Source organism: Tachyglossus aculeatus, chromosome 14 (assembly GCF_015852505.1).
Source record: "Tachyglossus aculeatus isolate mTacAcu1 chromosome 14, mTacAcu1.pri, whole genome shotgun sequence".
In the NCBI taxonomy this organism is placed as follows: domain Eukaryota; kingdom Metazoa; phylum Chordata; class Mammalia; order Monotremata; family Tachyglossidae; genus Tachyglossus; species Tachyglossus aculeatus.
The window spans coordinates 42649682-42665513 of record NC_052079.1 but is presented as its reverse complement, the minus strand read 5'-3'; the positions used below and the strand labels follow the sequence as shown (position 1 = coordinate 42665513).

The following is a 15832-nucleotide window of genomic DNA, read 5'->3' as shown; positions in this document are numbered from 1 at the left end:
GAAACTGATTGCAATTCCTGTAATTCCTCTAAGTAAAATATGGTGCTTTTCTTTCTCTGAGCTAATTTACACATCTCTGTACGTATGTCCAGGAGGAGGAGGCAGAACTGGATGGGATTCAGTATAAGACACTCCGCACATTTCACCATGGAATCAGAGTCGATGCCATAGCGTGGAGTCCAGAGTCTAGGCTTGATGCTTTACCTCCCCAGATCAGGTTTGTATTGTTTTAATTTCACTGAATTTGAAAGTTATCTGGCTTATGTTTAAGTGCCTCGAGGTCTCTTGCTAGTACTTCTGTATTCCAGTATTTTAGAAAAATCATGATGAGCCCAATTCTAGTGACTAAAATCATTTGCTGGTAGTTATTTAGGCAGTTCGGGTGGATCGTTCACCTTCAAATCTGCTGAAGGCAGTTCAGCAGATTTATATATATATAAATATAATATATATATATATAATATATATTTATTATATATATATATAATAATATATATTAATATAAAGGTGGTATTTGCTTAGCTTGCTGCTTGCTGAGACTTGTTCCTTTATAGGGATGATCTTCAAATATTTTCTAAAATCTTGAAGTTGAACTGAAATGCCGACTTCATTTTTCATTGACTGATGCGGGGAAATAAACAGCTCCCTAGAGTCCGAAATAATTAAGCCCTTTCTCAAGTGTTCAGCTGGTTAGTGAGGAATATCTTTAGGCCCTGGGAGTGACTTTAATATTAGAGCCATTTTCTAAGAGCCAGTGGCCTTTTCAAGAATACTTAATATCTCCTCAACTAGAATTTTGTTAGATAGTTCTAAGCAGCCTAGTGGATAGAGTAGGGCCCTGGGAGGCAGACGGACCTGGGTTCTAATCCTGGCTCTGCCACTTGTCTGCTGTGTGACCCTAAGTCACCTCACTTCTCTGTGCCTCAGATTGTAGAATGGAGATTGACTGAAAGCCCCATGTGGGATATGGACCGTGTCCAATCCGATTAGCTTTTATCTATCCCGGAGCGTAGAACGGTGCTTGGCACATAGTAAGTGCTAAACAAATACCATGATGATTATTCTAAGTTCATTTCATAACTGCAAAAGTAAATCATAGAAACATCAAGTGAGCTATAACGACTTTGTTCATTTCAAAGAACCCTTAATAGGCATCAAAAGAGAATCTTAGTACAGTGCTCTGCACCCAGTAAATGCTCAGTAAATACCACTGATTAATTGACTTAGTCAACTTCCTGCTTAAAACACATGCTGACAGAAGTGTAATTAATAGATTCTTAAAAGTATCAAATGAAATCAGTCTTTTCTTAGACATCTTAAGAAATCACCAGTATTGCCATATTTGGGGGCCTTAGGGAGGCACAGACAGTTGCATGGCATAGTAGATAATGCTTGAGCCTGGTAGTTAGGAGGTCATGGGTTCCAATCCTGGCTCTGCAACTTGTCTGCTGTGGGACCTTGGGCAAGTCACTTTACTTCTCTGTGCCTCAGTTCCCTCTTCTGTGTAATGGGGATTGAGACTGTGAGTCTCAGGAGGGACAGGAACCATGTCCAACCCAGTTTGCTTGTATCCACCCCAGTACTTAGTACAATGCCTGGTGCACAGTAAGCACTTAACAAATGCCACTATTATTATTATTAATTATTGTTATTAATAATAATAATATACCAAGCACTGCATAAGTGTTTGGGCCGGGCCTCACAGTCTAAGGGGGCAAGGAGAACAGATATTTAATTCATTATATAGATGAGGAAACTGAAGTACAGAAAACACAGCAGGAATGTGGCAGAGGTTTTTCCAAACATAGAGTGGTGGCTTAATCTCCTTGCTGCCCAGGATGCTTCTTATCTCATTTTATTTTTTATTTTGATAATATACTAATTCTTCTTGGCTGTCCTTTGTTTTCTTCCAGAAACAGGGTTTGCTGGTGTTTTGCTTTTTGGGGTTTTTTCCCTCCTCCCTAGGCAGGTTCCCTTGCTCTGACCTCTTGGTATCTCCACCTGTAGAGATTATAGTGGAGAAGGAGTTGGAAGATGATGATTGCAAGGTGCCTGGTTCTCTCAAACCAGATGAATTGCCAGTGCAATAGTCCTGGTAAGGAAGAAGACCAAAAGTAGATGGCAAAGCCTGCCAACCAGCCATTCTTTCTGCAGACATAAGTCAAATTCTGTAAGGAAACTCAGAGTTAGAAGTAGTATCACTTAGCTACAAATCCATTTCTTCTGTCAGCACAGTACAATTTCACAGGTGATGGTCATTCACCTCATGGATAGTCAGGGTAAAATTAAATCTTTCCACTGGAAATGGATCCATTCAAAATATTCACTTGCCCCATAGGCAGTCTGTTGGTTGATATTTTTAGTGATCTTTAATGCGATGGATGTTTTCAATTTTATTGCTCACTCTAGGTTTTGTACTGCCGCTGCTGATAGGAAATTAAGAGTATTTTCTTCAGATCTACAAGAGAAGAATGAGTATAAGGTATGGTACATTGGGTTTTGGGGTTTTTTTTCGGGGGAGGGGGTTTAGCATTTAAGCACTCACCAAATACTGGGTACTTTACTCTGGGGTAGATACAAACTAGTCAGGTTGGACACAGTCCATGTTCCACATGCAGCTCATAATAATAATCCCCATTTTACAGATGAGTTAGCTGAGGCACAGAGAAATTAAGTGACTTGGCCAGGGTCACACAGCAGACAAGTGGTGGAGCCAGTATTAGAATCCAAGTCCTTCTGAGTCCAGTTAATCAATGGGATTTACTGAGTGCGTACTATGTGCAGAATACTGTACTAAGCAGTTGGGAGAGTACAACAGTTGGTAGACTTGCTCCCTACCCACAACGAGCTTACAATCTAGAAGGGGAGTCAGACATTAATGTAAATAAGTAATTTATCACATATATGTACATATCTTTAGATTACAGATGTCCACAAGAGCTGTGGGGTTGACGGTGGGACGATTATCAAATACCAAAGGTCCAGATCCAGACATGTAGGTGCAGAAGAGAGAGGGAGCCGGGGAAAAGAGAGCATAATTGGGGGAAGGCCTGCTGGAGATGTGACCTTAATCACACTTCGGAGGCGGGAAGGGTGGTGGTCTGGCATGTCAGTCCGTCCTTCCATCTGTCCGTCCATTTGTCCATCCATCTTTCTGTCTGTCCGTCTGTTTGTCCGTCTGTCTGTCTGTCTCCATCTGGAGAGATGGATGTACAGACAGTCTCGTGGACCTGGGCCGGGGGCATGCAGAGAGCCTGACTCCCCATCTCAAGCCCCATCCCCATACCACCTTGTATCCCCCCCAGCGCTTAGAACAGTGCTTTGCACATAGTAAGCGCTTAATAAATGCTATTATTATTATTATTATTATTATTATCTCAGCCCTTGCTGTCTGTCTCTCATTTCCTCGCCTCCCCTCCCCTCCCAGGAACACATGCTGTCTGCCACTCACCGTCACGTCCTCCCTTTTCCCCCCAACAAGGTCTACTCGCTGTTCTGGTTAAAACAATTTTTCTTGCTCTTCAGCTTTCAGCTGTATTTTGTTTACATCATCATCATCAATCGTATTTATTGAGCGCTTACTATGTGCAGAGCACTGTACTAAGCGCTTGGGAAGTACAAATTACAGTCCGGCATTCTTTAGTTCCTGGGCCTTGGCTCCCCCATAAATGATCGCTAATGTTCATATTCTAGGAGAGCGTGAACAGTTACATATGGCTTGCAAGAGACAAACAGTACTCCTCTAATTGTTATTCACCTCCACCAATGTTTTTTGCACATCACAACCTATCTAAATCAGCACTCTTAAAAAGTGTACACTACAGCAGGATTAGGAATACACTCAAGAATGTGGATTTCCTGTACACTTTCTGGTTAGACGGCAACAGCGAAATTAGGGTTTCTTCAGATGGGGCGTGCCTAGTTTGTACACCTGAGTAGTGTTGTGCTGAATGTTAGTAAGTCATGCAGTAAAGTGCATTATGTTGTTGAAAAGACAATTTTAGTTGCCATCATCTGTGAAGATGTACACACCCAGTTCTTAAATGAATAGAGACTATTGAATAGGTACACAGACACAATATTCAAGACGGGAATCAAAAATAAAATAATTAAATGTGGTTTGGATTCTCTCTTAAAACACATGGCGGGTTTTCTTTTTTTACTTGCATTTGTGTAATAAAAGAATGAATTTTTTTGAAATATTCCTAAAGTCACTGGAGGTACTCTCTTGGTAGTATTGGTGACTAGTGGGAGATTTTAAAATTAACACCTATTCTTCCCCTTTGTGTTAAATTCTGTTTGTTAACGCAGAGCATCTGTGCAAGTATTGTGGCTCAGCACTATTAGTATTGTCTGTAGCAACCTTTTCCTAGTCCTCTGAACTCTTCAGATTTGTCGTTTGGCTGCCTAGCGATTCTGTAGCTCATGGTCTCTTATCCTATGACTGAAGGACCACCTGGGGCAGGCTCAGCAGAAATCCTGAAACTCTTTTAACGCAACAGACGGAAGGTCATCAAGAGCCCTGGGATCGCCTGAAACTCTTTAACTGAACAGGCAGAGAGCATCATCAAGACTTTGGATTGCTCGTATTGGAAGGTTCTATATTCATGTAACACATTTTGAAAGAACCACTTTACAATCGAAATGTAATTGTAGGAAGCAACTGATACGACATCATTTTGCATCCCACATAAACATTTCATGTTCAGTTTTTCTAACGCAAAGTATAGTGAAAACTAGAAAAAGTGGAAGGAAGCGTAGAATTTGGTTCATTTTAGAATCAGTGGGCTAGAAGGGGAATTGATTTTTCTGATCTTGGGCAGGTCAGTGGGACTAAATGCCAGATGTGAACTCCAGGGCAAGTATTGCAACTCTTCCGTTGTCCAGACACTTAGTACTTGGCTCAGCAGACAGTAAATGCTGAGTGGAAGAAGCATGAAGTGGTTTAGCGGATAGACCGTTAGCCTGGAAATCAGTAGATTCAAGTCTGTTCTTAGGTCTAGTCTAATGGGAGAATTGCGAAACGGGTCAAATCACTTAACCTCTCTGTGCCTCGGTTTCCCATGTGACGGAGAGGTGATAAGGGCAAGGAGTTGTTACAACCTATCTTGAATCTAGCACGTAGCAATCATGTAATAAATAGAGGAAGCATCTACTATTCATTCCTGGGATGCTTTTGAGAAAAGACAAGGGAACTAAAAACAATGAATTGAATATTCTGCCTTTTTTCCTGTGGAAATAACATGTTATTCAGATTATACAGATTATACATGTTATACAGATGTAACAGATATAACGTTATACAGATTGCTTGTGAATAATTTGTTAAAATGTGTATCCGTGGGACTCTAAACTATAACATTGCTGGAGAACTGTCTGTAGAACAAATAAGGCATTCTTGTGAAAATATCAAGTGGAACTGGTGTGAATCATATTTTCATTTTGAAATGTCTTGTTAGGTTATAGAGGGCCATTCAGACTATATCAATGATTTGGTATTTGCCCCAATAGATGGTCAAGAAGTTGCAAGTGTGAGCGATGATCATACATGCAGGTATGTGAATTTCCATTTCTTAAAGGATAATAGGAAAATATTTGTAACAAGGTCACTCCAAATATAAAGTTAGAGGTATGTTCTGAACATAAAGTTTAGAACTTGAAATTTGAATTCTGAATCCAGTCAATGCAAACCTTAGATCTATGGCCTTTGGGCATTTGGTATTTGCCTCAGCCTCAGCCTCTCAGCACTTAGGTACATATCTATAAACTATATATTATGAATTATTCATATTAATGTCCGTCCGTCCCCCCCACCCTTCTAGACTATAAGCTCATTATGGGCAGGGAATGTGTCTACCAACTCTGTTGTATTGTACTCTCCCAAGCACACAGCAAGCACTCAATAAATGCCACTGGGGGATTGATTAAATACCATTGATTATTATTTAGTTACCTTTTCCTCTTTTAAAGTGACATTAAAAATGAGCCCTGTTCCTCCTCAATTTTACAGGAAAAATTTGTCATTTTCTCTCTCCCACCTTTTTCGGTGACTTTCGCCATTTGCCCCCCAAAACAGAGATGCGCCTCAGCGCTACCACCAAGGAAGCAGCCATCCATAAACACAGGGTTTCCCCCTCTAAATTGTAAGCTGCTTTGGGCAGAGCGTACGTCTCCTACCTCTATTGTATTGTACTTTCCAAAGTGCTTAGAACAGTGCTGTGCACACAGTAAATACCATCAATCGATTGATAGGGTTGTTCTTAGACTGCTTAAAAACTTTCTCTCCCTAAAGAGTCTGGGTCTATTCCTAATCCACGTGAATATCACAGTGTAAAGTGATGCTGTCATATCTGTTGTTTGCTGTGCCCCCCACCCCCTCAGAACCCCAAAAGTAAATTTGTGAACCGTTTTGGGGCCCTAAATGGAGAAAGGCAACAGACTGTTGCTGTTTACCATTAAAACGCCAACTGAAGATCAAGAGACCAAAAAGATTTTGAATGTAATTACAATTTGTTTTTACTAAGGAACTTTATCTGCATTCTCCTGTTTTTTAGTCTACTTTATTGCCTTTTCTCTTATGAACTGTATCACATCAACTAAAAACAAGCTAATTCGACAAAATAGGCTAGCCGACACCACTATTTAGGGGATGCAGTATAGTCTACTGGAAAGAGTAGAGTGTTGGGAATCGGGAGTCGGTAGGTCCCCAGCTCAGCCAGCGGCCTGCGGTGTTACCGTGGCCGTCACTTTATCTCAGTGGTAAAATGGAGATGCAAATAAAATGTGAGCCCCCTCCCACCCCACTAGTGCGAGAGGGAATGTCCTAGCTGATCAATCAATCAATCAATCAATTGTATTTATTGAGCACTTACTGTGTGCAGAGCACTGTACTAAGCAAGTTGGCAACATATAGAGACAGTCCCTACCCAACAGTGGGCTTACAGTCTAAAAGATAATGTATCATCATCAGCTAGTAGCACAAAGTGCTTAACAAGTGTCACAATTACTATGTGAAGAACTTTCCAATATTGTTCTTTGTAGGAGAAGTCTTTGTGCAAAGACCATTACCTTTAGGCATTGTTGAGTTGGTCTCCGATCTATATAAGAGGTTGCTTCCTTTCCCCATTAGGTGGCAAATCATCATCATCAATCGTATTTATTGAGCGCTTACTATGTGCAAGCACTGTACTAAGCGCTTGGGAAGTACAAATTGGCAACATATAGAGACAGTCCCTACCCAACAGTGGGCAAATCCTAATCATCTTTTACCCACAGCCTGGTTCTTACCCATTTTTGCCCTTTAACCCCAAAATACTTCTTATAAAATACTATACTTCAATGGAATAATCAAGTTTGTACTACCTTGATTTTTATAAAGTGCTTTTATTCCTGAACTACTTTTTAATGGCATTTGTTAAGCACTGGGGTACATACAGGTTATACGTGGGGTTCACAGGCTCAGCAGGATGGAGAACAGGTATTGACTCCCTATTTTGCAGGTCAGGGAACCGAGGCACAGAGAATTTGAGTGACTTTAAGTCACTTGGCATGTGGCAGAGCCAAGATTAGAATGCAGGTCCTCTGATTCCCAGGCCTGTGCTCTTTCTACTAGGCCACACTGCTTCCCTAAACAGCATGGTGAGAATGGACTAGAACTTTTATTTGGTATAAAGTACAGCATGAAAGAGACCGAGATGAGCTTAATATTATGGGAGTTCTTTGGGGAAGGTGTCCACATAAGCCGTGGACTATTGGTGTCTGTCTCCTCCTCTAGACTGTGTGAATGTAGTCCGTGAATTTGTCCGTTTATTGTTGTAGTGTACTCTCCCAGGCACTTAGTATAGTGCTCTGCACACAGTAAGTGCTCAATAAATACCATTGACTGACTTATTTGAAACTAGCACACACAAAAGCAAAAGGCAGAGAGGAATGGAGATCACACCTAACTAAAGCGGAGTTAAATCAAAGGCAGGGGCAAAGGCAGAGACATTGGATGAGCCGTATTTCCGATTGCCCTAAGCAAAACATTTGTTGAGTGTTGCTTTTGGGAAGGTGCCTTATTTTAAAGTACTTTTTACCACTCTAGGGGTTAGTACAGTGCTCTTCTGCACACAAAGTGCTCAGTAAATATGATCGATTGGTAGGGGTTGAAGCCACCAGGTAATTTCCCATTTATCTTTTCCCATTCATAGCTAGCATTTCGTCCGCCTTTTCCTCTGCTCCTCCTCCCGTCCCCATCACCCCTATTCCCTCCCTCTGCTCTACCCCCTTCTCCGCCCCACAGCACTTGTGTATATTTGTACATATCTATTATTCTATTTATTTTATTAATGATATGTATATATCTATAATTCTATTTATCTATTTTGATGTTATTGTTTTGTTTTGTTGTCTGTCTCCCCCTTCTAGACTGTGAGTCCGTTGTTGGGTAGGGATTGTCTCTATCTGTTCCCAAATTGTACTTTCCAAGCGCTTAGTACAGTGCCGTGCACACAGTAAGCGCTCAATAAATACGATTGAATGAATGGACCAAGCTGTTTTAGGAGTGGTAGCTTTAGGATGTATGCGAAACAGCTTATTTCTGCCAGTTGCAGACTTCTGGTTAGGAAGGACTCTCCTGGGGATTGGCGATGTACTCTTGGATTTCAACAAAAATTCAGCATTTCATGAAAATTGTTTAAAAAAAAAGCAATTTACAAAATATACAAGTTTAAATCCTTTTGACTAAAAATTCTAAATGTGTAAGTATATGAGGAAAATAAGGAAAAATGAGTGAGATTTGAAAATAATTTGGTTAGAAGGAGGATTTTTTGATTTGATGCAGAGCCCTAAGATTTTCTGTTAAAAGTTTTACTCTGCCGTGCCTTTCAACAAAAGGACTTCAACAGGCCTCGAGAAGCAGAATTTATCCAAAGTAGATATTTTTTCCTTCTTCACCACAAAATGTGTTGTTGCTGGCGCTTTGAAAGGGGTAGGGAGCGGAAATTACAGTTCCGTAGAGCAGCACGTTTGCAGAAGCACACCTTGAAAATGCCCAGATTAACCACAAGCCAAATAAACCACTCCCCAAAAGTACAAGTACTCTTGTTAGATTGAGAACCAAAATGTAGTTTTAACCACTGCTTACTCAAATTGATGAATTCCACTCTCGCTTCTAATGTTAATAATATGTGCACAAAGGTAAATGTTGCACAGTTTTAATGAGTAAGAAGAATGTAAAGATTTCATAGTATGTTATGATTTGGAAGAATGTTGTTTTTTGTGAATTAAGCATATGGATTGCTTCGTAGAAAGTAGTCCGATTTTTGTAGTAAGCATTTAGAAATCTCTTGCACCCAAAACCTGGCGATCGTATATGCAGAGAGATTTTGGGCAGTATAATATGGTTCAATTCATATAGATTGAGACTGGGGATTTGGAAACTAAGGGGTGGAGAAAATATCCCTGGATTCTTAAGTACCATGATCATGTAGCATTTTGGTAGTGAACATTGTGTGATCTCTAATAATGCCCTGCATGTGTAACTTTGTTTAGCTTCCATTCTATTTTCCTAGATTTTCGAAACACTGCAACTTGACTTCTGCGGCTTTGGCTCTGTAGACCCTGAGCACCCTGTGGGACAGGGACCTTATCTGACCTAATTAATTTGTATCTTCCCCAACACTCAGAACAGTGCTTGACACATAGTAAGCACTTAACAAATAATCATTACTTCATATGGCTATCAGAAAGCCAACTCTGCATGCAAGTCAGTAATTTCTTTCATAAATGTATTTGGCCCTTGAATTAAAAAACACTCTGAGTCTCACTGGGATAAGATTTCCCCACAAAATCCCCCTTGCCCTTGTAGCATTCATTTTCAGTGTATGGTTAAACTTTAGTCTATGAACTGGCCCAAAGGTTTTTCTTGGAAATAATGAAATATTAATACTCCCCGTGTGATATTACTGCTGTTTATATTAAGTCTTTTGTTAGATGCAAAAAAACCTTTCTTTTCTAAATTCCTTAAAAATGAGATCATTGCATGTGATCTGTTTGAAAACTGCCATATGGTATTTTTGTGGAATCAAGAGTGTGCTAATGTTGAGGTTTGTTTCTAAGTATAATGGCTTGTACGGTAATCCATCTTTCAAGATAGTTTATTTCAAAAGATATTCACATCTAAATTTACCTGTAAAACTGACATGCTGTTGATTCACTCAGTATTAATCCTCACATCCCCCGGGCCTGGAATGCCCTCCCTCTGCCCATCCGCCAAGCTAGCTCTCTTCCTCCCTTCAAGGCCCTACTGAGAGCTCACCTCCTCCAGGAGGCCTTCCCAGACTGAGCCCCTTCCTTCCTCTCCCCCTCGTCCCCCTCTCCATCCCCCCATCTTACCTCCTTCCCTTCCCCACAGCACCTGTATATATGTATATATGTTTGTACATATTTATTACTCTATTTATTTATTTATTTTACTTGTGCATATCTATTCTATTTATTTTATTTTGTTAGTATGTTTGGTTTTGTTCTCTGTCTTCCCCTTTTAGACTGTGAGCCCACTGCTGGGTAGGGACTGTCTCTATATGTTGCCAACTTGTACTTCCCAAGCGCTTAGTACAGTGCTCTGCACACAGTAAGTGCTCAATACGATTGATGATGATTGATGATGAGGTAGTACTGACCTGTGAAAATAAACTTACTCCACCAAAACTAGATTACTTGTGGAAATAGTCATCCCCCTTCATAGAGGACTAAATTCTTTTTTTCATTTAAATAGCAAGAACCTTAATGCATCAATATTATAATGCCCAGTTCCTATATGACGTCCCCCTCATTTTCCTATCCTACGTCTTAGACTGTGAGGCTCATGCAAGATAGAGTCTGTGGCCAATCTAATTTATCTTGTGTCTAGCTCTGTGTTTGACACAAAGTAAAAGTGCATAATAAATACTGACATTGACATTCCCGGGCATACCTGTGCATCCATAGTACTGTAGTTGGGCACTTGATTGTACATTTCTCTCAGCTACGTGTTTAACCAAGTTAAACCAAAAGCAGCATAAAACCAGGCCATCTATAACCAAAAGCAGCATAAAACCAGGCCATCTATAACCAAAAGCAGCATAAAACCAGGCCATCTACTAGTTGCCATGTCAAAGTTTAGGGCAGAAAGGGTCATGGGAAAATGGACTTAAGTGTGTAAATTCAGAGAAGCAGCATGGCTCAATGGAAAGAGCACGGGCTTGGGAGTCGGAGGTCATGGGTTCAAATCCCCGCCCTGCCAATAGTCAGCTATGTGACCCTGGGCAAGTCACTTAACTTCTCTGTGCTTCATTACCTCATCTGTAAAATGGAAATTAAGACTGTGAGCCCCACGTGGGACAAACCTGATCACCTTATATCTGCCCCAGCACTTATAACAGTGCTTTGCACATAGTAAGTGCTTAACAAATGCCATTATTATTATTAGTATTAATAAATTCCAACAGGCAGGCACAGCCTTCTCTGCCACTCTCAGGACTTTCTGCTCCTCTGCTCTTCTCCCCTCCCCATCGCCCTGACTCCCTCCCTCTGCTCTATCCCCCTCCCCTCCCCACAGCACTTGTGTATATTTGTACATATTTATTATTCTATTGATTTTATTAATGATGTGTGTATATCTATAATTCTAGTTATTTATTCTGATGCTATTGATGCCTGTCTACTTGTTTTATCTTGTCTGTCTCCCCCTTCTAGACTGTGAGCCCGTTGTTGGGAAGGGATGGTCTCTATCTGTTGCCGAATTGTACTTTCCAAGCACTTAGTACAGTGCTTTCCACACATAAAGCACTCAGTAAATACGATTGAATGAATGAAGCCAACATAATAAACCGAGAAGGAGCAGCCAGAGAGGTAGGAAAACTAAGAGAGGACACCGTCAGTGAAGCCAAGGTTGGGTAAAAGTTCAAGGAGAAGGGGGTTATCTGCAGTGCTGAGGGCAATTGAGAGGTCTAGGAGGATTAGGAGAGAGCAGAGGCTGTCAGATTTTGTGAGAAGAAGGTCATTGGTGACCTTAGAGAGGGCTGTTTCTGTAGAGCAATGGGACGGAAGCCAGATCGGAGGGGATCAAGGAGGGAAGTGGAGGCAGCAGGTGTAAGCACCTCTCTCAGGAAGTTTGGAGAGGATTGGTAGGAGGAAGATGGAAAAAAAAAAAGTGGAGAGTATCTGATAAAATAGAAAATAATTTAACTAATTAAGCTCAGCCATTCTGCACTTAGGGGAATGAAGGAGGCAGAGATTATCTTTTCCTGTACCATCTTCCATGATCTGCTGCAGACAGACACAATTAACTTAAGGAGTCAGAGCGGCAGGACACCACCTCAATCCATCAGGCCCGGGGAGTGAGTATGTTTACTCCTGCTCTTTTTGTTTCCAGATTCTTACTTATGTATCATTGGGTTTCATCAACTGAAGTCTAGGCACTTCTTTCCAAAAGGATGTGGTTTGTGTTTACACAAAGGGACCGAATGGGCCCAGATGCCCATTTACTGCCAGCTGTTTTCCCTTTTGTCCATATAGTCCCAATTGGTAGACCAGAAATTTCCTCGCAAAGTGAACTCCCAAGCAGGCAATTATCTAGCACTTAAAAGTGGAGAACGTTAGCATGAAAAGAATAAAACCCCTGCCACTATCAGTTAAAAAGACCTCTGAGACAATCCAGGGCAGTTCCCAAGAATGGTTATAATGCTGACTCTTTTAATTTTTATAAACCTTTTCATCTGTAGAATATCAAAAGTGATCATATTTGAAAACTAAATATGCAGGAATCATTTTACGTGCTAAGTGTGCCCAACTCTGGGGTAAATTGGGCCACAATTTTAATATTCATTGGGTTGTACAACAGTTCAGAAGAAAAACCTGGCCAATTTCAAGAACAAAATCCAGTGACATAAGACTGTTACCAAAAAAGAACAGAATCTCTTCTCCGTATCTGGAGAGCTGACTCCTGCAGCTGCTCAGTGTCCTCTAATGTTCATAATCTGCATTTTTTTCTAATCAGTCCATTCTGAGGTATCAGTAACATCACTTCTCAATGGACTGAGCTATTCATAGCTATTTAATAATAATAATAATAATGGCATTTATTAAGCGCTTACTATGTGCAAAGCACTGTTCTAAGCACTGGGGAGGTTACAAGGTGATCAGGTTGTCCCACGGGGGGCTCACAGTCTTAATCACCATTTTACAGGTGAGGTAACTGAGGCACAGAGAAGTTAAGTGACTTGCCCAAAGTCACACAGCTAATTGGCAGAGCCGGGATTTGAACCCATGACCTCTGACTCCAAACTATACTACATTTCCTACATATACATACATAGCACCTTTAGGAAGTATAATAATGGACAAAGTAATTTAACTTGTTTTTTGTAGATATTTCATCAGCAATCAGATTTATTGAGTGCTTCCTACATGCAGGAGACTATACTAAGTGCTTGGGAGAGTACAGTATAACAGAGTAGGTAGAGACGTTCATAGATATATAGGAGATATATTGTTCTAGATTGGACAAAGTAATTTAATTTGCCAGTTTCTGACTGCATAAAAAAGGCAGATGAATGTTGGTATTATTATCCCTACCCTCAAAATAATAATAATGATGGCATTTATTAAGCGCTTACTATTTGCAAAGCACTCAAAATGCTTGGAGTTAGGCATAGCAATGCAGATCCAAGGTTGGAATGCACAGCCAGAGCAAATTACTGTCTGTGTGTGTCTCTCTTTCTCTCTCCCTCTCTTCCCCTTTCTCTCTCACACGTGCATACTTACCTGAGTGAATTCTTGCTGTTTTGAATACCACTTTTATGGTTTCCTTTAGTAGTAATTCTTCATATGTTCCCGCAGTGGTGGTAAATTTTTTCCTTCTCCACTCTCCAAAGGAAGGTTGGTCAAAGTATAAAGATCCAGATTGTTTGCAAATAGCCATCATGGTAAAATAACGGTTACCATTATTTTAAAGAGGGAAATACCTTGTTTTTTTCCCCCGACAGGCCAGAAGGAGTTGTGGCACTCTGATTTATTTAGGTAGTTCAAGCCTAAAATAGATGGTGGAATTCTTTAAATAGTAGAATCATTTGAAAGATTGGGCTCTGATATATTGAATACCTCCACAGACAATCTTGCCTCCATAAACAGTGACTTTCTTTGCAATAAGCGATGCCAAGAAAATGCAGTGATACCGTTTCTTCAAGGGTAGTGTGTTAATCGTCACTAGATTGAAAATACCAAATAGCCTAAGCAGTCAACAAAATGAGGAAACTGAAGAATTCTAAGTGGAAATTGCACTTAGTTGCAGTGGGACTTTAAATAATACTGACCAGTCAAAAAGAGAGTGACCAAGAATGTTTCATTGGCAAGTTTGGAAAAGGAGAGCTTAGCGAATGACCAGCGCAATTGGTCACTTTTGCCGAGGCCAAAAAAAACCTGTATATCGTGGACTCAGTGTAGTACAAGAACCACATCAGTGGACAAGGAAAAGCCCCAGGGAAGTCTCTCAGATCTGGATTGATTACTGCTGACAGACTTTACAAAGCCTTGGCTGATGTCTCAACAATAGGCGAGAGCATAATTTTCACTGGCTCAGACCACCGGAATTGAAATTAAATATTACTGCCCAAGAGAACCATTAAAAGACCGTGGATTTAGAGAAGTATGTGGTGGAAGGGAGGGGGGACTTGGTGGTACGTTAAACTTGAAATATAGCTCCTACAGACGAACAGGCAGAGATTATGATATCCAGTACTTTTCATACAATGTGGATTTTCATTATGTATTTTGGCTAAGAAGCCACAGTGAAAATAGGAAAATTCTTCCAAGAGCACATGCCTGGATGTCAGAAGAAATAGTTGTGTATATAAACGTGGCATCTAAAGGCAAGATTACCATAACACGAGTTGTCTTTAACAAGGGGCTCTTTGAGGAAACAAACCCTTCATTTTAAGAACACTAACTGTATTCCCTACAGCAGTAGTGAAACAACTCCAGATAGGAAGCCAAGAGTTGAGGCAATGACACCGAAAAGTATGCTAGAAGTGCACGCATTAAAATCAAAGGACACGATGCTGAGGAATTCAGGAGCCTTTTGTAAGAACATTGAGATTATTTTAGAAGGACAGACAGAACCTGCCACTTCATCAAATTTCTTAAGAAATGAGAAGAAATTGAAAAAGCTAGTGAACTGTAGTTGTAGCAAATTGTTAGAAAACATTACTGGAAATATTAACAGCAGCAGGATTAAGAACAGGCAGGGAATGCATCTGCCAACTCTGCTGTATTGAACTTTCCCAAGTGCTCAGAACAGTGTTCTGCACATAGTAAGAGTTCAGTAAATACCATTGATTAATTGGTAATTAATTAAAAATAGATATCAAACCACTTTTTTAATCTTCTAATAGTCTAACATCTACAACTCCTGCTCCTCTGTTATATTGTAGTCTCCCAAGTGCTTAGTACAGTGCTCTGCACAGTTAAGCGCCCAGTAAATATGATTGATTGATAGGCCACACCTCTTCTCAAGTCACTTAACTGCTCTGTGCTTCAGTTTCCTGATCGGAAAGATGAGAAAAAGGTACGTTGCTCTCCTTACCTCCTAAGTTGTGAGCCCATGTATTGTGTTAATGTTTCCTTATTCTCTTTTTAATCTTTCCTCCTTTGTCTGTTGCCAAACTCTCAACCTCCTCTTTTAGATTGTGATACCCTGAGACCCGGAGACACAGTTTCCTCAGTGCCACCGCAGTGCTCTGCACATAATGGGTGCACAATAAATAGCTCTGAATGAATGAATCATTCAGAGAGCTACTTGTGGCTCCTCATA

General features: G+C 40.4%; 1 protein-coding gene across 3 annotated transcripts in view; it reads left to right on the top strand.

Moving 5' to 3' along the window:
- The window catches only part of NUP37 (nucleoporin 37), a 34278-nt gene that overhangs the window by 6770 nt on the left and 11676 nt on the right, over positions 1–15832 (top strand). For all 3 annotated transcript variants that reach the window (XM_038756873.1, XM_038756872.1, XM_038756871.1), the window contains exons 3-5: positions 93–217; positions 2410–2482; positions 5460–5554. In XM_038756873.1, the coding sequence (XP_038612801.1) occupies positions 93–217; positions 2410–2482; positions 5460–5554 (293 nt within the window). The remainder of the gene's footprint in view (positions 1–92; positions 218–2409; positions 2483–5459; positions 5555–15832) is intronic.